Raw genomic sequence first — 21,780 nt, 5'->3', positions numbered from 1 at the left:
TAAATTACGAGCTATAGACCATGGTATGCCCATTTAAAAATTGATCAGAATCTGAACTCTAGTGGTGTGAATTATAACTAGTCTTCCATTTAGTATAGAACTTGTTTTAGCAGATGGCAGAATATGTGCTTCGTATTGCCAACTTGAATTGTAGTTCGTTATATATTGGTATGCTCACAGTGGAAAGTTGCATCTTGTTTACAATGACGAGAGAATTAAAGTAACCATTAGATTAGGTTAACTAGATTGTAATTATCTTCTCTGAATAATTATCTAGTACTACTCGATATGGAAACGTGTACATTTTATAATGAATGTTTATATGCAGTATTTTTCGTGTGAGGGCCCGCGCTTCTTACTTCAAGGTTCGATCAAAGGTGATGGGTGTTGGTAAACTACTTTTTTGAACCAGTGATAACTTATCTGCAATGTACAGAATACTATAAAATGTAAGTTTCTATGGTAAAATGTATGGTTTTTTAACATGTTATAAGTGGAAGTAACAATGCAATTTGCAAACTCATTTAATGTAGCATTCTATTCTTTCACGATGCTATAGATTATAGAGTGAATCATCATGGATATACCCCTACCTGAAGAGTCTCAACCCCCCGGTTTGCCTGATGGTCAAGTTCAACCTGCATTTTCACAGTGTGATAACATTCCTCTACCATCATGTGGTATACAGTTTAATAGTGCAATTCCACCACCTCCATTTCCACAAGCTGCATTGCCAATAGTAGCACCAATTTTGCCACCAGAAGCACCTCCACCACCGCCACCACCCCCACTTCCACCACCACAGCCATCGATAGAATCAAATTCAGAGCCAGCGGACGATCCAAACAGGTTAGTAACCTATTCAGTAATGTGTTCAGCGTTTGTTATGTATCTTGGTCAATAAAAACTGAAGTTGAGGTTATGAATTTGCCATAGGTATTCACCAAGTCGTGCTACTACTGAAGATGATATTCCAGCCACTCCTCCGCCTCCTCCACCAAAAACAGAACCACCAGGTTCTGCCCCTCGTGCTTACCCTTTCGGAGCCAAGACTACTGTACTTGGGAAAGCACAAGCAAAGAAGCGATTGCTTGCTTTCTCCATGACTAAGCAAGGTGGTGGTGCAGGACTATCATTTGGTTTTCAAAAGAAGGCGGCTCCAAAAGTTAATACCGGCAGTGCGAAGGTTTTTTCAGGTAAGAAAATCTGCCTTACATAATTCGCTGGAAGGGGGAGATTATATTATAATGTAGAAGTCTTGTAGTCCTATGTCCAACTTTTCAATGATTCGGAACGTATAATTTTAATTTGTTATATATAACCTATAAAAAGTATTTTTATTGTTTATATTGGATTGGTGCATAAGTTTGTAGCGTTTTTCAGTACTTTCATTCATCTGCTGTCCATGTTTCCATAGCAACCAAATATTTATTTACGCTACGAACTTATGCATCAATCCAATAGCAGGGATGGGAAACAGCCACTCTCAGAGAGCTTAGCTTCTCCCGCTACAATTGCTGTTGTACATAGATACTCATGCTAACTGCTCTGTTTACAATACGAGTCCCACCCCTGATTTATAGCATCTACAGGTTATAATTCCTAAAGCGCCATTCAGTTGTCCTAAAAGTCAGTATTAGCACATAACAATTTTGTAACACGAAACAGTTCAACGCCTTTTCCTCTTAATATTCTATACTTTAGGTAGGCTATAACATATCGATTTTCACGCAGGTAACACCAACTTCCAACGGGAAAACATAACCTGCTTTTACACTGTACATCAAATTAATCAATTATAATTGTAGTACTGCGCACAATCATGCAGTGAGAGTATTCTATTCTTTGTTGCATTCCACTAGTGACTATGCTGTTCCAACACACAGTGATGTGATACCTATGGTACAATCTGTTGCATAGCCAACATACACATTCACTACGTGGTTCATGATATTTTTGTTCTTGCATATCTTGTGGTAGAATTCGTGGATTTCTAGTCTAGTGATTAAAGATCGGAGATCTTGGTATTCTTTTGTCCATACCAATCTATATCACAGACACACTCATTGCTAAAACTCCAGTTGTGAACGAAATTCCTCCCTGGAAATGGGTGATTCCAGAACATAGCATACAAATTCCAGGAAATCATTCCAAAAATGATCCACCATACATTCTTAAGTTAGATGCCATGGAACTACTCTGCAGCACATAATTATAAAGATCATCTTCAAATTTATACAGATAGATCTCTAAATCCTAATAATAAGACATCAGGAGCAGGGTATTATATTCCAAAATATCAAGAAAGTTATTTTATACCATGTTCATCCTCCTCCAGTCTTGACACTGAATTGCTAGCTTTTGTTGCTGCTCTTCAGTGTGTTACTCAAATTTCTGAAAAATCTATTTGCATACTTACCGACTCCAAGGGGGCTGTATTATAATTAAATATGTACCAAACCTATATGCACATAGAATTATTCCAATTCAGAAACAACTAATTGAACTAAAAGAACTCCAAAAGGAAATAACATTTCAATGGATACCTAGTCATTGTGGTGTACCTGGAAACGAGAAAATTGATAATATTACAAAACAGGTAACATATTTGCAACCAAGACCTCTTCAAGTGATATCTCTATCCAGTTCTTTTGCTTCAGTAAAGTCTCATTTTATAAACCTATGGATCAACAATTGGCTCTCTTCTGACAAAGGAAAAATTTTACAGTCTGTACAAAAGAAACCAAATGACCTGAAAATGTACAAAAACTTGCCCAGACATGTTCAAACATTTTTAACAAGAGCCAGAACAGGTCACATTGTCACACAATTGTACCTACACCGATTTCACATTTCTGATAATCCTACTTGTCTATGGTGCAATAATCATGATGAAGATCAGGAACACATTCTTCTATACTGTCCATCCATAAACCAGAAAAGAAGTAAATTAAAATCATCAGTACCAGTTGCAGAAGACACAGCCCTGCAGTATATATTGACTACACCCCACCTCTGGCTACTAGCAACAGGCATCTAGGCTATAATGAACACCGATCAAAATACCCCTCATTTCTCGTGAAAAACAACAACTGAATAGACTACAGTGGGCTATAGTGGACTTTATGTTGTCAGCAAACAACTGGATACATTAAGAGGATTGATTGATTTTGTTTTGTCCATTCCCTATTTGTCATTGCATCCATTTAGAAGTCTTGCCAAATTTCTCTTCTTTTCGAAATCAAATTAATACAGGACAGATGTTCTGTCATTCTGAATATTTATGTTTTGCACGCACTAAATTTTGTTATAATTTGGGATCGAAATATAAATTATCAATAGGCATAATCCTTATAATTTATTGCATAATAAAAATACCTAATTATTAATGGTGCAAAAAATGAAATTATTTACCCAGTTGATGATGTATTTCAAGCTTTGCCTAATGTTGTTGTTGCCATTGCTCATGGAACTTGGATTTCCCCCGTTCTCCTACGGGCACCCAGTAATAATTTGCAACCTGAGATGGTATGCTGTGTCTAATTTAAAATGAACTAATATATCAACTTACTTTCCTTTAGTGGTACAGACTGCATTGGGAAGGTATAATTATTACATTGAGTGCTTCATAATTTTCCTTCTGTAGGCCTAATTTCTAAAAAGATGTTTTATCTTATAAACGCTTATAGTTGATGTTCAAAATAATTTTCAGTGCTTAGACTTGTAGGTGTTAATGGTGTACAGTGTCTTGTTGAATACGTGAACAGTGGGAATATGCACATAGGCCCTAGAGTTTGTTGGAAAAGTTTATCATGGTCAGTGTCAGATTGGAAACAGAGGCTAAACTGGAGAATTGGTGTGGAGCTGTTAAACCATCCCATTACAAAGACACTCAACATGATAGTAACACCAACATGATGGAACATTATATATGTGGCTTACAGCCATTGCGAGTTTTTTTTTTCGTAAAAGACGAGTTATTGCCCTTGGATAAAAAATTCAATGCTTTAGTGGCCATATTATTTACCGCTTTGGCAAAGATTATCCCCATATTTGCCTATGTTGATTTCAATGATATTTCCTGGACCACATCATATTTCTCAATCATTTTGTTCTGAAAACGTATTCTAATATCTTTCAAAATCTGTATTTTCTTTTAAGTATTAAGAAACCTCTACTTCACCTGCTGAACCTTGTACTTGACTATAGCAGTCAATTCTCACGAATTTTACTAGCAACATATCGCTTCCCTTTTATTTCACATAGCTTGGTATGGCCTGATCACTTATAGCCAACTCAGTGTGTGCTGCTATACCACATGGATTCTAACCAAAAGAAATCAAGATGTATATACAAAAGAAATGTTATTAATCTGAAGGAAATTTGTTGTATAATACAGTAAAACCAACAGAAAGGATAGGATGTGGATAGGTTCTAATGGCCATTAAGCTCCCATGTTATCTTGAGGTAGATGATTGTCAAATTATTGAAGAAGTGGCCCTATTAAATTAATTACAGTATATACCTAGTTATTGTTCAAAATTTTATTTACAATTTCGCTCTTTTTTTTTTCTCACAATTCTTGTAGGTACAAAATTACGACATTTTAATGTTTGTCAATTTGATGGGTTTTATATCTGTTTCTGTTATGGCATAATTCGTAGCTTTTATGAAAATTCCCTGGATCTGGCTTTCATTATCGTCACAGAAATGGTGATTTATCTTTAATCTCTGTTAATTAAGCATAGGCCTATGTTTCTATTTTGCCTTAAACAGTGACTTTACATTATTCTAGCTGATGATCAATTAATCCAATTGTTCAATTCCTGGTGAAGATTCATAATAATTATGAAAAGAGTGAGGACAGATCTAGCCAAAGGCCCAAATCTTGGAAGTCAGTCTCTCCAAGCAGTCTTGTCTTTGACACACTGCTCATGCTCTGCATTGGACTGTATTTTGTTAATACATTACTCCAACATTTACTCAAATTCAGCTTTATGTTATATTAGTTTTCTTTTGCAAACAAAGTCCCATTCTTTTTACATTAGCCCTATAGCTACTTTTCCTCTGTTCTTATATTGTTGAATTATATAGATTTCCACAGTATAGGTGTAGGCCTACATACAGTAAGGAAACTTAACACTTTTTCTGCAAGCCATACATGTGCGTGCTTACAACTAGCGATCCAAGTAGCAAATCTTAACTAACACTACTGGAAAATTCAACTGTTTATATTTTATGGTGATAATACAGAAGCGAAAGATTTATTAAGAGAATGAGGGTTGCAAAGGGATCATATTGTTTAGACCTTAAATTGCAGCAAAAGAAAATCCATACATATTTTAGTATAGGTGTACTTAGCTTATGTTTGGCATGTGTTTTTAACATGGTTATATTTCGGGTTTTATTTTTTTATTTCGTTTCATTGTCAAATTGAATTCTGCTATAATGATTTCAGATGTAAACAATGGGTTATAAATATTCGGCGAGAGAACTTTCTAAAATAAAATACAAAATATCTGAGTGCAAATTGTCCCCCATGCATGCAATTCTTCGAGAACAGCCAGTTTATGAATTTCAATAAGAATTTATTATTTAAGACTAAGCGAGCAAGTTGGCTCAGATGGTAAGGTTTGAGACTTGCATTAGGAGGTCCCAAGTTCGAACTCTGTAGTCGACTAATCTGACTAAGTTTCTTTTTTTTTTTTCTATGATTTCCCTCAGTCACTAAGCCAAATATCAGATTGGAAATAATTTACGTACCATGATTTATCACTGCCTAATCACCAATATATATATATATATATATATATATATATATATATATATATATATATATATATTAAAACAACATTGAAATCAATTAGGTACAAGAACAGAAGCGATCTCTAACACACAACAATAGAAACAAAATCTCAACAATACTCAACAGGCTACTAATATACCCGAAGTCCTACATATATGTGTTATGAAATTGATGTTATAGTGTGTATAAATCAATGCTTATAAAAAGAACTAAACTGCTTTACAGTATTCTTGGACATCTGTATATTCTAATTTTTCTTTTCTGCTTAATATCGGAAACAAGGTCTTTCCTGTCACTGCACTCTGTCCTATATTTACATTTTCCAGTTGGAGCTTTGAATACGAGGCTTTTATGAGTTCTTAAAAATTCTAAACTTTTGCTTGTCTAAAATTTCAAAGCTCTCAGGTGTTGTTAAAATGTGTGAATTATAATTTTTTTCAATTATTAGTAATAGCATGGTATGGGTTATCTACCTATTTTTTTTTGTTTATGATTATTGAATTGAATTTATTTTATAATGGTATTTATATTCTGTTGATGTATCATTCTTTATTTTTAATAAAATCTGATATTAACTTTCCAGTGAATCGTTTTGAAGTTATTAAACTTGTAGCAATAGGGTCTGCAGTAAATTTAACTACTGGTTAAGTGACATTTGCAATTAGTGCCAGTTTTCAAGTAAAATTCTGTGCTGTTCATATTGTTTGTTTGTTTAAATTTATTGACATTTAAGATGTCAGACATGCAATAATCTGCATCTTTCCATTTACTTTTACGTATTTTGTGATGTGTTTATTTTTCCAAGTTAATACATATGGTGAGCATGTAGTTATAGTTATTTGCCACTAGTCGTGCTAGTGATGCATAGCTAACATTTTTTCATAGCCTTATTAAGTTAACACAAATTTCCTTACTGTATGAATACCTATACTGTGGTATTTCTGTTTTCTATTGTTTCACTTGCTGTTCTCTTAGTAAGATTTAAAATTAATTCCTGAACTACTTCCAAAATCTGCTTGGCATGTTCAGATTGGTTACTGGCCATGATTGCCTCAGTAAACATCTCCATCGAATTGGCTTATTGGTTACTCCTAAATGCTTGTTATGCATAAAGGAAGAGGATATGGACTTAGAACACCTGGCAAATTGCGAATCTCTTGAGAATTTTGTGGATCTTATATCCAAATTTTTGGAAACAAGAAGGAAGATAACTTCATTGATAAATCCTGAATATTAGATATACACATATTTTCATATTTCCTAATTGAGCTTTTCGGGAAATATCCAATAAGCCTTTTTTTGTGGCTTTTATTAAGTTTTTCCCCATTGGTAATTATTTAGATTTTGAAGCTCAATATAGCTGACTTGAGGGTATTGAATTACATTTGCAGAATACATTTTGAGGGGGTCATTCCCAGGCACTTTGTACCCATTTACCTACAAACAGAAATAAATATAACCTAACCTAATTACAATGGTGGTGTTATTAAAAAATTCCATGTAATTCTCTTCTTCCTGACGACACTAGCCACATTAAATTAACTAATCTAAATAACTTCTCTACATAGGCCTATGTAAGACAATAAAACACGCTTATTTGGTTGTATAAATGATTTATACTTATTATCACCCTTATTGCCACTGACTAGGTGTTATCCTAATTTCTCTTGTATTTTTATAGAGCTTTGTTATGATTTGATTGTTGGACTTACAGATAGTGGATTGTAGTGAATTTTTAATGTCGATGTTGTAGGACTGTGCTGACTAAGGAATTGTGCTGTGTTTATTTAGTCGAAACAGGGCTATTGCGTCCTTTCTTGCCTCCTATCTGAATGCTATTCTTCTATTCTCCTCTACATTTGTCCAGGATTTATCATCAGCTACCTAAGTCTTTCTTTAATAATTTAATCCTTTGCTCATATTTTTGTAAAGAGAATGATTTCATTGCATTATATGAGATTTACTTATTTGTTCTTTGTCACAAGGATTGATTTCATTTATCATATGAGGTTCGCTTGTTCTTTGTCATAAGGATGTTCCCTTTGTTGCCATCTAGTGTGCATATATCCATTGAAACTGTATCTTATTCGGAGTTGGTAGGTTCATGAGTAGTTTTTAATTAATTTATTATTTTTGTTTTTTATTTGATGTTACTATAAGGAATGCAGCTTTAACATCTGTTGATACTTTGTAATACTGCTTTCGGAAGGTAGCCTAGGTAATTGTAAGACCAGACATTTTAGTGCATATGCAATGGCTTCTAATTTCTTACTAAGTTGTAGTTCCTACTTGTATTTAGTGTCCAAACAATTTAGAGTATATTCCTAGGCCTTCTCCTCTGTTTTTCAGTTTAGAGCCATTTGTGTACATTTGCAGCCATTTTGATTTTTAAAATCTTAACTGTGGTTTTCTGTTGAGGTTTATTTCTTACATTTTTCTTATAAAAGACTTGTACATAATATGCTATGTACTGTAAGTGTTTATAGGTACAGTTGGGACGGTCGTTCTGTGCCGGTGTGCTTGGTTACTTGAGCAACAGAGTGAGTTTATAGAAACACGTGACTTACCGCCTCGGCTGGGATCTGCAGCGTGTAGTGACATCATCATGCGCAGTTGGTTCCAGGATGTGTGATGAACGGCGCATTCCACTCACAGTTGTCCAGTATCACTTATCACATCACACGTGTTATCATAATAAATACAAACTGATTATAAACATAACATGATATCCATGGTTCAATTATATAGCAATGAAGAGAAACAGACGCAATCAATATATCTAATCATCAGACAAACTTTCGATACCAGATATATCACCACCATTGTCGTCGTGATTTTCGTTATGATCATCATCTTCATCGTCGTCGCTTTCACTACTGCTGTCTCAGCCCATAATTATGAAGCTTTCAATTACATTTTCCATAATTCCTTCCTGTTCAATATATTCATCTTCGATTTTTTCAACATGTTCACATACTTTTTCCCATTTTTCTACACTGATGTCATCAACCCGTTGTTGGCACAATTTCATCACTTGCTCTAATTTAAAAGTTGTGTTTTGACCGGCTACCCACTGCTTGATATCTGCCCAAATCAATTCCAATGGATTTAGCTCAGGTGAATACGGCTGCAATCTGAGTACACAATGTCCATTCATAGCTAAGAGATTGTCAATCACGTAAGTTTTATGAAGTGGCTTATGTGTTTTAATGAGCCCGTAAAGCTCCACTTTCAGCATATTTTCCTGAAACTGCACATTGTTTCTTCTAAGCCAGTCCTGCATATCACTTTTCTTTGAATTACTTGAGGGAGCTTTATGCAACTGCACATTATGGTAAGGTGCGTTGTCTATTATAAAAACAGATCTAGGGGGCAAATTCGGAATCAACTTTTCCGTTATCCACTTCTGGTAATTGTTGGCATTCATTTCATGATGGTAGTCTCCAGTTTTCCTGTTCGATTTAAACATCAGAAATGCGCCAGGTACAAAACCCGCTCGACCCCCTGCATGAACAATAATAAGCCTAGGTCCTTTCGAAATAGGCGCCAGTAAACCTGAGGTTTTGTCATCACTCCAATTTTTTGGTCTTGTATGCGTGCTATGAATATACGTTTCATCCTCGTATATTAGAGGCCTACCTTCTTCTCTGTATTTCTTTATTGCGCGTAAATATGATACGCGCTGTTCTCGAATATCATGCCTTTCCTGTAATACCGCTTTATTATTTCTTGTCTTCTTCCATTTAAACCCCATATCACGTAAAATGATCTTTAAACTTGTACTACCGCCGTTAAAGTTTATGGCATCTTTTAGTTTAGGTAGCAGTTTACTGACAGTGGGCACTGTTTTGTCATTTATATAAAAATTATAAATTGTCTGTCGTATAACTCTTTTATCAAAATCATCAACATCTGTGATGCGTTTCGGTACACGATGAACTTTACTGGGCGTTCCAAAAGAGGTCCCTTCTTCCTCACACTGTTTCCCTTCTTTAATTATCTTTCTTATTGTTCTTTCGGGCACTTTAGTTGCTGCACTCACTCGTTCTTGCACCTTTTTCAGCGGTATTAAAAAGTCTCCAGAAGCTGCTTCACTCTTCATGAAAGAATGTATATTGTTCACAACTTCCCGAGTTTGGCTATGCAGTGTTTTTGCGCCAAGTTTAGACGGAATAGGAGGCATTTTAGTCTACACAAACACACACAACTGCAATTTGCCACGATAATAAATAAACAATATGAATATGAACTAACTAAACTAACAAACAGCAATTATCACGCATGTGGCAGGACGATGTTACACAGCCAAGGCTTTCTGCGAGACTGGCCACTTGCCATATTCTGCGCATGCGCGAGAGTGTAGGCTCACTGGCTAGCTACCACATGATTCTCACTGGCACAGAACGAACGTCCCAACTGTACTGTACATACTGATTTTTCACCAGTGTCTGTGACATTTAAAATATTCTGAAGTGTAAAAAGTACCTTAATGGAAATATTATGCCTACTCTTATAAAGGGACAAATAACTTACTTCATATCCTAAAATTTGTTTCTAGTTCTTAATTGACGCTCATTATACTTCGGTTAGGCTGTATGAAAGTGCAGATAGTTCTTAAAATGTGCTCTTAATGTGCTGAAGACGAGGAAACGTATGAGTATTATATCTCCTGTGTGTAAATTAAATTAAAATGTTTCACTGACAATGCTAATTTCGATTCAATACTCGTAATTAGAAATTAAAAAAAAAAAAAAACAAATTAGACCTTCCTTTATCATTGACACTCTTAAAGTCTGAAGAAAAATATTTAATATTACATACTACCATTTGCACTTCACTTACATACCTGTTCCAAATATATCAGGCTTGAAGAAAATTTATGCTCGATTCCTTAATAAATGTGATAAAAAGGTAGTCTCAAACAAAGCCTACAATATCCAATTGACACTCCGGATCATGTGCTGTTTTCCGACATGAAACACAAAGGACTTGATCTCTTTAAAATCGAATGTGAGGCTCATCCACGACATATTAATACTTGCAGAATTCTTGCACTTTCTGTCAATTCATACATCTCTGCTACCTGTCATCTCTTAAGCAAAGCTGAGGAATGCATTAAATCACTACATTTCTCCAGCAGTAACAATGACATGAAGGAACCGTGAACAAAACTATATTATCCATATGGGCTATTCCATATGAAATCGATCAGTAAAAAAAGCTCGCATTTTTTAATACTCTAATTTTTTCCCTATTTATACAAGATGCTGAGGAGAGTGCATTTTCAAAAATATGCTATCGAAAGTCAAACGGTTTTCGTACTATTGAGCGACAAATTTAGCGTATTTTATAAAAACAAGCCTCTTTCAGCGCTCAGAACTCTGCAACCATTTACTGCAGAACATTGAACGGGAGCTCATTTTGAAGCTGACATTTGGTAGATTATGTTAAGAAGTAATCCTTATTTTTATTATATACAGAGAGACAGATAATCTGATTTTACTTACTTTTAGGCTTTTTGCCCATTTGTAAAAATGTAAAAAATATTGAAAAAAAAAACCTTGCATTATTAAGAGGGATTCGGCATTGTTTACTTAGTGGCTCAGCAATAAGTTTCGAAGGTATTAAATAAATTATATTCACACGCCTAGACTTGAATGGCGCACTACCGCACGAACTGGCCGAGAGATAAAGATAAGCGAGCATTGGGCATCATTTTACTCCTATGTTTATGAAAACTTGTGATAAAGCTAGTCCAGCTATGCGCTACTAGACGAAACATCACGTGTTTATGTCTTCTGGCCTTGCTTGCCTAGGCTAGCTCCCGCCTCACAGTCAGCTGGTTAGTTCACGCGCATACTATTTATTTTCTTTATTTGATATTTTCAATACTTTCTTATCAACGGTGCACCAGTAAAAAATATGTGTTTATTTGTACTTTCAATGTGGAATCTAAACATATATTTAAAAAATATTTTTTCGTGGGCAAAGGCGTCTTAATGAAGAAAAATCTAAATTTCTCCATTTCCATAAAAAGTAAGAAAAACTGTTTACATGTCAATATAAACTTTAACTTCTCAGCATCAAAATAAACCGTGATTTTGATCACTGGGTAAAAGGGTTTCGGAGCCACAACAGTTTAAAGTTGCTAATTTTATGAAAATACGATAAATTTAAATATTTTTAATTTAAACACTATGAAGTTGTCAATGGACAGAAAAAGTTTCATTGTATTTAAAAATTGCAAGGTCAATTTTCTCTATATTTCGGTCTATTTGAGATGGAATTAGCCCATATAGAGTGTATACATGAGTCTAGGAGTAGATTTATATTGAGAATAAACCCCCAGAAACTGAAGGATTCGTCATCATGACGGTCTCACATCCAGTGAATGGCAGGAATGTAATCAAATGGCAGTGAACATATCTGCCATGCACTCTATCCCAGGCAGGGCCCTGAATAACAACCTCTGTTGACATTGCCACAGGGAGAAGGAAATGCTTGCACATGTTCTGGGAGTTTGCCCTTATGGAGATCTAATTATAAGTTCTCGTCATCATAAGATTCGGTTGTTGATTGTGGAAGAACTTTGCAAACTACCGAGTTCATGAGGAAGTTCACAGCCTGGCTGTGAATGGTAGTATTTACGTGGAATATAGATATGATAGTGATACCAGAAAATACAAAGTGGGCTACATTGTGGATCCGACCATTAATTTCGAAAATCGTAACAGTCAACCGGAAGAGACACATGAGAAAAATTCCATTTATGTTCCTCTCATACCTTACTGTATGGATAAATAATATTATCTGTGAGAAATCAAGATCATTTGTCTTATTGTTGGAGTTCGTGGTATCATTTCTCATTATTTTTCGAAACATAAAATTTACTTTGTCATACGTTAAAAGTGTTAAAATTGTTAAAAAAAGGTATATACCTTCAACAGATGGCCCGTTTCGACGCTATGTGTCGAAGGTATATACCTTTTTTTAACAATTTTAACACTTTTAACGTATGACAAAGTAAATTTCATGTTTTTAACAAAGTGTTAACGAGAACTTTAATCAATGTATTTTTCGAAGTCTGAAGGAAGAAGCAATTAAGGAAATTGTGCTCACAACTTTGTATGGATCATTAGTCTCGCTAAGAAACCATCTATATAAGTTAATGGTTCATAGATGATGAGTTAAAATCTTTCAATTTTTGTGTGTATGGATGCATGTAAGGCAAAACTTAATGCCTCTAATTGTAGGTTGATGGGATAATAATTGGCAAATTGAATTCTTATGTGAATTAGGAATATTAAATACATTTGGGCTGAAACTGTCATATTTAGGGCCAGAGCTCTTTCATGTGCTGTAAATATGTTGTTTTCCAATGTCTGGTTACCAATTCAAGTCATTAATCATCTTGGTTTTCAGTGCAGGCCTTCTAGATCTAGTCTTATTTACTTTCCTGCATAACGTTTTCTACATTGAGGGTGAGCTGCACTCATAATTATATTATTATTACAGAACATGCTTAATTTTTTTGTCATTCATATTCTATTGAGGTGTTAGTTTAAGCCAGTCATGAGTCTGAAGTGTGCTAGAGCATATTGATTTTTTTTTTTTTTGTTTTTATTTATGTGTTTATTTCTTTTTTTTTTATCTCCAATGCCACCAGGTTGTCATTTGACATTTCTGGTCTCTCCTGGCAATGGCTTATTTGTAACCCACTTCTGAGGGTGGGGTGCCTGGAAGGTGGAATTACGCTGCCCTGATGATATTATGATAGGATGATTATGAAGAGGAAAGATCTTAAACCTAAACCTAACCTAATTTCCAAACCATGGACGAACACAGGAACATACTCCTTTAAGGAAAAATTTCTGTATTCTAACTGGGAATCGAACTTAGTGACCTCTTTTTCCTGTGTGTATTATTGCTGTAAATTTACAGTATGGAATTTCGAACTTTACTTTTCTTTCAGTTAAAGCTGTTGTGTGCTAATGCTTTGTCTTAACTTGGTTTAGCCCATGAAGTTACAGCTATTGGCAAGCATGGTAACCATTTGATCACCGAGGATATATTACTCGTAGTTGAAAATAATAAATATGTTAGGCAGTTTGTAATGTACACTAATGGGCTAATTGTTTGGTAAGGTGCGGCAGTGGATGATGATGCAGGCATTGACGGAAAGGACCCAACAGTGAAGCAGGAGAAACAAACCGCGCAACCCAAGAAGAAATCCACCAAGAAGGGGCCATCCAGGGATGACAAGGCACGTGCGGTTGTGTCAGCCATCGAGGAGATCAAGCGAGAAGAGCTGCTGTTAAGGGGTGCTATGGGCTACACCCCATTGGACCTGAAGGTGTCGGGAGATATGACGGCTCCGTTACCTTTGTTGGGACATCCACTTCCACTTCAATGTAAGACAATCAGCAATGGATACCTTTCTCATGTATAAGCAATCTGGTCGCTCTTATGCAGAGCAAATTTTTCCATTCTGTTTTCACATTTCTAACCAACTTTGCATTTTATAGGCAGCCCTTAGAACATTTATCCCTCATCATATGGTAATACTTGAAGTATTGTTCTCTTCCCAGTCATTGACTAGCTGAGGTGATAGATGCGTTTTCCAGCTGGTCTGTGGCTGTGCTCAGGCGTGAGTTCAATTCCCGCTTGTGCAGATTACCTGGTTGAGATTTTTCTGAGGTTTTCCCCAACTGTAAAGCAAATGTCAGGTAATCCCATGGCGACTCCTCGGCCTAGTCTCGTTTTCACAAATTCCACCAACACTAAATAATTTCGAAGTTGATACAGCGTCGTTAAATAACCGACTACAATTATTGTCTTTATTATCTTTCTTTTCATTGTTTTTATTATCGTTGTTTTATTCTCTTCCACATTGTCCTTATTGTCCTCATTGGTTTATTCTTATCCTTCTCCTCTTTATCCTTATTCTCGTTATTCTCTTGTTTCTTCTTCCTCACCTTTTCCAACTTTTCTTTAATATTCTGCTTTGTCCACCTATTTTAGTTATCATCATCTTATTTTATTCATCTTCACATTTCTCTTCTTTGTCCTTTCATTTCTCTTTAGACTTATTTTTCCGACTCTTTTCTTTCCCTCCATCAATTTTTATCCTTTATTCCATTTTTTTCCTTTTCTTTTTGTTCTCGTCCTAATTCACATTTTCTTGACTCTTTTATTCTTTGTTCTCTCTGTAACTCATCTTTTTCAATTTGTTTATTGTCTCATTCTTGTTCACCTCATTTTTTTTAGTCTTCCTTTCTTTCTCCTCCTCTTCCTTGTCCTCCTTCTCCTACTCGCAGCTATCTTTAATCATCCTCAGTTTGTCTCCTCTCCTTCCTCCTCCACTTCTCTCGTCTCGTTTCCTCTCTTCTTCTCACTTATTTTCTTGCACTGCCTTATCTTATTCCAAGCAGTGGCACCAGTTTAGAAATTTTGTGTCGGTTTTATGTTTCATGAAACATTATTCACCTTAAACCTCTGTTTTATTGGTGCTTTTGGGATAATGCTACAGTGTGCAGCAGTTTTCCATTGTAATGTGCTCTAGTGATATAGATTATAGTTGATTGTGAAGAAATGGTGGAGTAATGGCAAGAAGTATCCCGAAAAATCTGCACTAACACGATCTTTGTCCACCCAGAATTCCAATTTAATCTTGGTTTTACTAAGACTTGAACTTGGTTGTCTAGTATTACATTCAAATAACAGTGTACTACCTTTATTTATGTGTTCTTTTTTTTTTTTTTTTATTTACTTTGAACTGGATGATTTGACATCCTATGAGCACATTCCAATGCAACATTTGTTACTTTATTGATGCTCCTGGAATTGTTTAGCCATTAACTTATGTTGATGATTCTGGATTTTGGTATGTAGTTTTTCTCTCTAGTACAGTTTGACATGGTAATTCGTAGTGAGTATTCAACTAGAGAGTATAATAGAAGTCCAGCTGAGGTGTAATGCAGTCAATTGATGGCTTCTTCGCAAAGATGACGAAATTTAATTTAAATGCTAGACAAAGTGGTAGTGATACAGGCTTTCTTCGAGTGCTTAGGCTAACCCCATGGTTTTCTCATTATACCATTAATCATGTATAAGAACGAAATTTTATTATTAAACTCTTTGCAGAAATGTTGTTGTTGTTTTCTAATGCCAGGCGTTTGACAGTAAAGTCATTTGACCTCTTGCACTCCAATATTTTTCAAAGATATTGTCATGGTCAGCCACTGAAGCACAGACTTTGAGGTGTTTCGAATCCATTTCTTGATTTGAATTGCACAACTTTACAGAAATGTACATGTGTCCCTTTGTGCTCTTGCGTAAAGTCGATTCTTATATCTTAACAGAAATACCTTTTTGCAGCATTTGAGATACCAAGGTAGTGGTTTTTGTCTGTCTGACTATGTGCAGGCTTTTCTATTAGCCTAATAAGTCAGATTACATTCATATTGAATATTATACAAGTCATTTCATCCAGACAGTTTACAATTTGAGTAATTTACGCGGAAAATAAGACAGTTTTATTTGAAGTCAATTTGAAATTGCTAAAAATGGTAATTATTTGAAGTCAGATGTAGTCATTTTCCTGTTATAGATTACAAAACACATTTTCTTATGTGTATATGTTTGTGCGTGTGTGTATTGAAACCTTTTAAAATACTATGTAATGTGGAAATAAAATCAGACTCTATTTTAGAAGTGGGACAGAAATATCATTTGTGACTGCCAGATTGAAATGTAGAACTTGTCAAGAAAAGTTGGTGATGTGGACAGGAAGTATGAATTGAAACATTGGTGATTCTGGAAATCACAGGCATCAACTTGCAAATTCACTGACGCATTTATGTGTACAATTGTGCTGTCTTTATATCTGCCACATAAATGGTTCTTCCAGGCACTTGCGTTTTGCTGGTCGTATGGTGATACGATGTTTTACAAGAGAGGGATCGATAGGAATGTTATCTGAACTTTCAGAAGCAAGAGGAAAACTTCAGGCTAAAGAAGTATGGAGGTGACTGCTTCCATGGAAACCAAGAAGAAAAAGGAAGTATTACATAAAGAAGATAAAGAATTGCTACGCGAATTTTATGCAAATTATAGTAATCATGTATAATATATTTTTTGTCCCCGATATAGTTTAGTAGGAAGTCATCAATTTTATGCTTGTTTTAACTGTCACACGAGGTTTAGAGTGATCCAATAGCTATGTACACTGGGTTAATGACAGTGTTGTTTGTGATTGATAATGTTGAATCTGTCTTATTTCGAAAGATAGCTACCAAAAAATTCAGTATAGTAATTAGCTTTTACATTTACTCTTTGGTAGCAAAATATTCGATTTTAAGCGTGATTATTTATTTATTTCTTAATTAATTTTTAGTTGTTCGTAGTTTCCTGGCCTATATTAAAAGAATCCTCAAAATGGTAGGAAAACATATCATTACAAATTTAAGACACTGTCACTGTAATGATTTAGCTTCATAAATGATGTTTTATCATGTTTGTATGAGCTTTGACATTTTTGTGGATAATGTTACCCCATTGCCATTCGTAAACTGCTAATTTTTAACACTGTCATTGCCTACAAGATATTCAATGCCTGGACATATACACAAAAGAGAAGATGAAGCAGTGTTTTTGCTAAAGACTGCTAGACTTCCCTCTCTTCGGCTATTCTGTAATATTTGTACCATTACATTTACCTGAAGATTGTATAAAATTAATCTATGTCTTCATTATATAATATATTACATTGTATAGAATGAAGTTTACGAATTTAAGTGTCTTTAAAACCATTTTTCTGCAGAATTACTTAAGTTTAGATAGTTTTGAAATTCCAGGTCATTGAAAACTGTAGTGGTGCTGCTTACCAAATACTACACTGTATAGATCATAGTTCAATTAGTTTCAGAGTAGCCACCAGCGTGGCTCAGTTGGTTAAGGTGCTTGCCTGCCAGTCTGAAGTTGTGCTTGGGCACGGGTTTGATCCCCACTTGGGCTGATTACCTGGTTAGGTTTTTTCCGAGGTTTTCCCCAACCGTAAGGTGAATGCCAGGTAATCTATGGCGAATCTTCGGCCTCATCTCGCCAAATACCATCTTGTTATCACCAATTTCATTGATGCTAAATAACCTCGTAGTTGATACAGCATCATTAAATAACCAACAAAAAAAAAGTTTCAGAGTGGAGAGTTTTTTCTCAGTACTTTTAAAAAATCAGTGTTATTGGTAGTTTTTTTTTTTGCATAATTATTAAGTAGAGTTACTAATCGTTTTCAAAAATTGACTTTTCAGACACATATTTTCGTAAATTTTGTGTGCGGTAAACATTTTCAGTTTTTGAATGAGATTAATGTTTGTTAAATACTTGAATAAATGTGGCAAATTGTAAGGTATTTCAAGCTTTATCTTACTATATCTAAAGATGAGTGGAGTTCAGAAAGAATCACTGTTTACAGAGAATAGGCAGATAAACTTTGTAGCACTAACTAAGATGATAACACTTCAAAGTTAGACAATATGATATCTATTTTGCCACATATAAGTCACATTTTAGATTTAAGTACAAAACAGACTGATGGTATGATATTTCTCAAGAGAACCTTAGAACCATTTTTGATACTAAAATGCTTTTGTCTAGTCATTGAATATCTAGCAGGCAGTATTAATATTAAATAACATTTGCCATCAATACAGATTCTAAATAAACAGATAATTGGAAAATAAGTATAGCTGTCTCTTGTTTTTGCACCTCTTTGAACAATTACAAGATCTCTGCATTTACTTGCTATTCAGAATTACGAATTCATAGCTCTAAAAATAATTAATAATTAGGAAAGAATGTAAAACACTTCCTTGTCAAAAGTACAGTATCTAATGATTATTCATCAATTATTTTATTTATGACTCATTTCAAATACCATCTCATTAGTTGCAAACTGAATGTAATATATAAACGTGTTATCATACTAATGATTGATAATATTGATAATTTAAAAAATACACAAAACATTTCTTGTCATTATCATTAACTTCAAGTGATTTCAGTTGTGCATATTGCTAAGTCGTATGGTCACAGATACTATCTTTTAAGTTTAAATATAAGGTTTTGTCATTTTATTTGAAATATTAGTGTAGCTATCTGAAGACAGAATCAGTTCTAGATAAATGGTTGTTATAAATACAAAACGGATTTATAGTTCCGTACCTATTTTGTTTGCTATGTCCTAGATGTATGTTATTCAGATATCTGTATGTTTCATGTACACAGGAGCCCTCTATTAAAATTCTATAGGCTGTTAAGCCTAAATGAACCATAAATGCCTAAAAACTATGTTTGTACCTAAAAGCACCTTTTTAGTATTTTTCATATATTTAAAATAAAAGTAGTGGTACTAAAAATGCAAAAATACCAAAAACCACAAAAATATTATTTAAATGCAAAAAAATCTCTTACTGATAAACACTGGTAATCACGTTCGTTTCATATTCGTCCTAGAAGGGGAGGGAAGAAGATTTTACTTAATTTTCTGGAACCGAAGTTTGTTTGGATAAGTCCATCCTAGCATAAAAGAGGTGGTAGGTTGTTCAGGTTAGGCGAGAGCTTACAAATTGGTTTTCGTGTCAGTGCACTCCCCTTATGCAAAATGAAACTGACTAATCAGCAATCAGTCTCTTTCACTAATAGAATTTGTCTTCAGTTCAGTAGTACTCATTGTCAGCACCAGTTCATTGTACATAAATTCCACTTAAAATGGAATATTTTCTGAAATTAAAATTATTAGTTAATTTTACATAAATTCCTAAAAGTCCTGAATTGGATTGTATACAGTCCTAAATCTCTCTTTTTAGCACCTAGAAATCTGTTCCCTAGTTATAATTAGCTCGAATAATTTTTCTATGATTTTCTTATCTAAATGAGTAATTTATTGTTGCCAGTTCCATAATTTCCATATGCTTTTTTGTAACATTTTGTTGCGTATTTTCTGTTATATCTTTCCAATCAATTACAAAGAGAGAAATGCATGCAAATGTTTGTTTTGTATGATCTTATAAAGCAAGAAAGTATGATAATCAGGTCCTGGATTTTGATGACCAAAAAATAAAAAAATTAATACATAAAATTACCTTATGTAACAAAAAAAACACACACACACACAAAATCATCATCAAAACGAGAACATTCAATTCATTTCCATGCCAGTTTACCTGCCTTGTGCCCTTGATGGTATTTCTTAGTAAGAATATTCACTAATTTAGTACTAGTCCTTCAGGTTCGGGCACCTGACTCTTCCAGCATTGATCTATAGATTGCAAAAATGTAATCAGTCATCACACATTTGCTGTATCTGTCGTTAGTCATGTAGACTACAAATAAAGCCGTGAATTATATTTGCAGTCACATGTAGGTGTTTGAAGTCGTAAGTCCTCAGTACTTTGTGTAAACCATGTTCATATTGTGACATTGTTATGATGTCATATTGGAAAGTGGTTAGAGCAGTATGTACAAATTTTTCCTGGCATACATATGCTGAAAATTATTATTGCAATGCAATAAAAAAAATTTAAATGAACTGTACATTATAAAGTTCACAAAATAGTTCTACTAAATAGGGAAGAAACAAAATAATGTCAGAGAAAACTTAAAAAAAGTCCTGAAAACCCAAAATGACAAACAAATAGCAAGGTTAATATAATTATTTATTACATACTTTTGTCAACAAAGTACTGTGATTTATAAATAAATGGACACGTCATTAGAATCCGGGTTCTGATGATACATAATTCATTATTTTAAGGTTTTGATTTTTCCTCTTAACTTGGCAAGTCTTTCTATTTTTCTTGAAGTTGATCTCATTTCTTGATAGAAGTTATTGCAGAATAACGTATTTGTGCTGTGAAATGTTTCATTTTAAGAATTTCTTAATGTTTCTGAAAGTTACCCAACTAAAACAGCATTCTTGTTTTTTATTTGTTGTTTTTTTTATTGAAATTTATTCCATGAATATTTATCTGTGGCATTACGACTTTTGCGCATTTTTTGTCTTGGTGGATGATAGTTTATATTGTGAATAATGAAGAAATGATTGAATGATAGTAAGGTAAATAAAGAACAACCCTGTGAAAACTTTCCTCAATGCCATCTTCTTCCAGAAATTCTATTTGAACTCATTTGGATATGTACCTGATTGTTTGGCATAGAAAATCATTTTACTGGTCATTCCATTTCAACTAAAGTGTTATTCTTATACATGCAGTAATACCAATTTTTCAAAACTCAGACCTAACAGATATTTCAATGAAAGTATATTGAAAATATATTATGGTTATATTGCAGCATGATTTTGCTAAATTTAAATATGTATATTGCGTCATAATGTTACTAACAATGAAGTTTGTTTTGCCCTGTCAAGATATAAAATCAGAATATGTGACGATGTGTTCAAAACATTTTCTGTTCACAAAGCTAGTGAAATAGGAAGTCTGAAGTTTGGAATATATTGTACATAGTGATTCAAAGGAAATTGAACACTTAGAAAAATGATTACCCAGTTACTTAGTGGTGTGTATATATATATATATATATATATATATATATATATATATATATATACATACAGTAGTATGTACAAAATTGGAAAGTTACCCTTCCATTTCCCAATTTTATACCAGATTTCAGTGCTTGAAAATTTTATGTACTCCTCGATTGCAGCAGTATTTTACTACTTAATTAACTTATTATTCTCAGAACATGAATTTTACCAGCAATCGAAAAGTATTGGGAATAAATTTGAATAAGGAACAAAAAAAAGTTTCTTTCCCAGGCAGGATTCGAACCATGAAAGTCTTAGTTACCAGTCTATCGTGCTCTGGAGTGAACAAGGCTCATAAATCAGCTACAAGGGTCGGTCTGGTTTTTTTTTGCCACTACTGTACATACTATTAATTTTTTAGAGCAAG

At 34.1% G+C, this 21,780-nt stretch overlaps 1 protein-coding gene across 5 annotated transcripts in view; it reads left to right on the top strand.

Moving 5' to 3' along the window:
* The first annotated feature begins 111 nt into the window (after positions 1 to 111).
* LOC138714956 (trichohyalin-like) overlaps positions 112 to 21,780 on the top strand; it is a 77,939-nt gene continuing 56,270 nt past the window's right edge. For 2 of the 5 annotated variants that reach the window (XM_069847266.1, XM_069847263.1), the window contains exons 1-4: positions 115 to 449; positions 560 to 849; positions 937 to 1,196; positions 13,951 to 14,217. In XM_069847266.1, coding sequence (XP_069703367.1) covers positions 578 to 849; positions 937 to 1,196; positions 13,951 to 14,217 — 799 coding nt within the window. In that variant the 5' untranslated portion in view covers positions 115 to 449; positions 560 to 577. Of the gene's footprint in view, positions 450 to 533; positions 850 to 936; positions 1,197 to 13,950; positions 14,218 to 21,780 lie in introns of all 5 variants that reach the window. The other 3 variants (XM_069847268.1, XM_069847267.1, XM_069847264.1) reach the window with 3 other exon arrangements.

Source organism: Periplaneta americana, chromosome 15 (genome assembly GCF_040183065.1).
Source record: "Periplaneta americana isolate PAMFEO1 chromosome 15, P.americana_PAMFEO1_priV1, whole genome shotgun sequence".
Classification (NCBI taxonomy): domain Eukaryota; kingdom Metazoa; phylum Arthropoda; class Insecta; order Blattodea; family Blattidae; genus Periplaneta; species Periplaneta americana.
The sequence above is the reverse complement of the archived record's forward strand: the minus strand, read 5'-3'. Positions and strand labels throughout refer to the sequence as shown.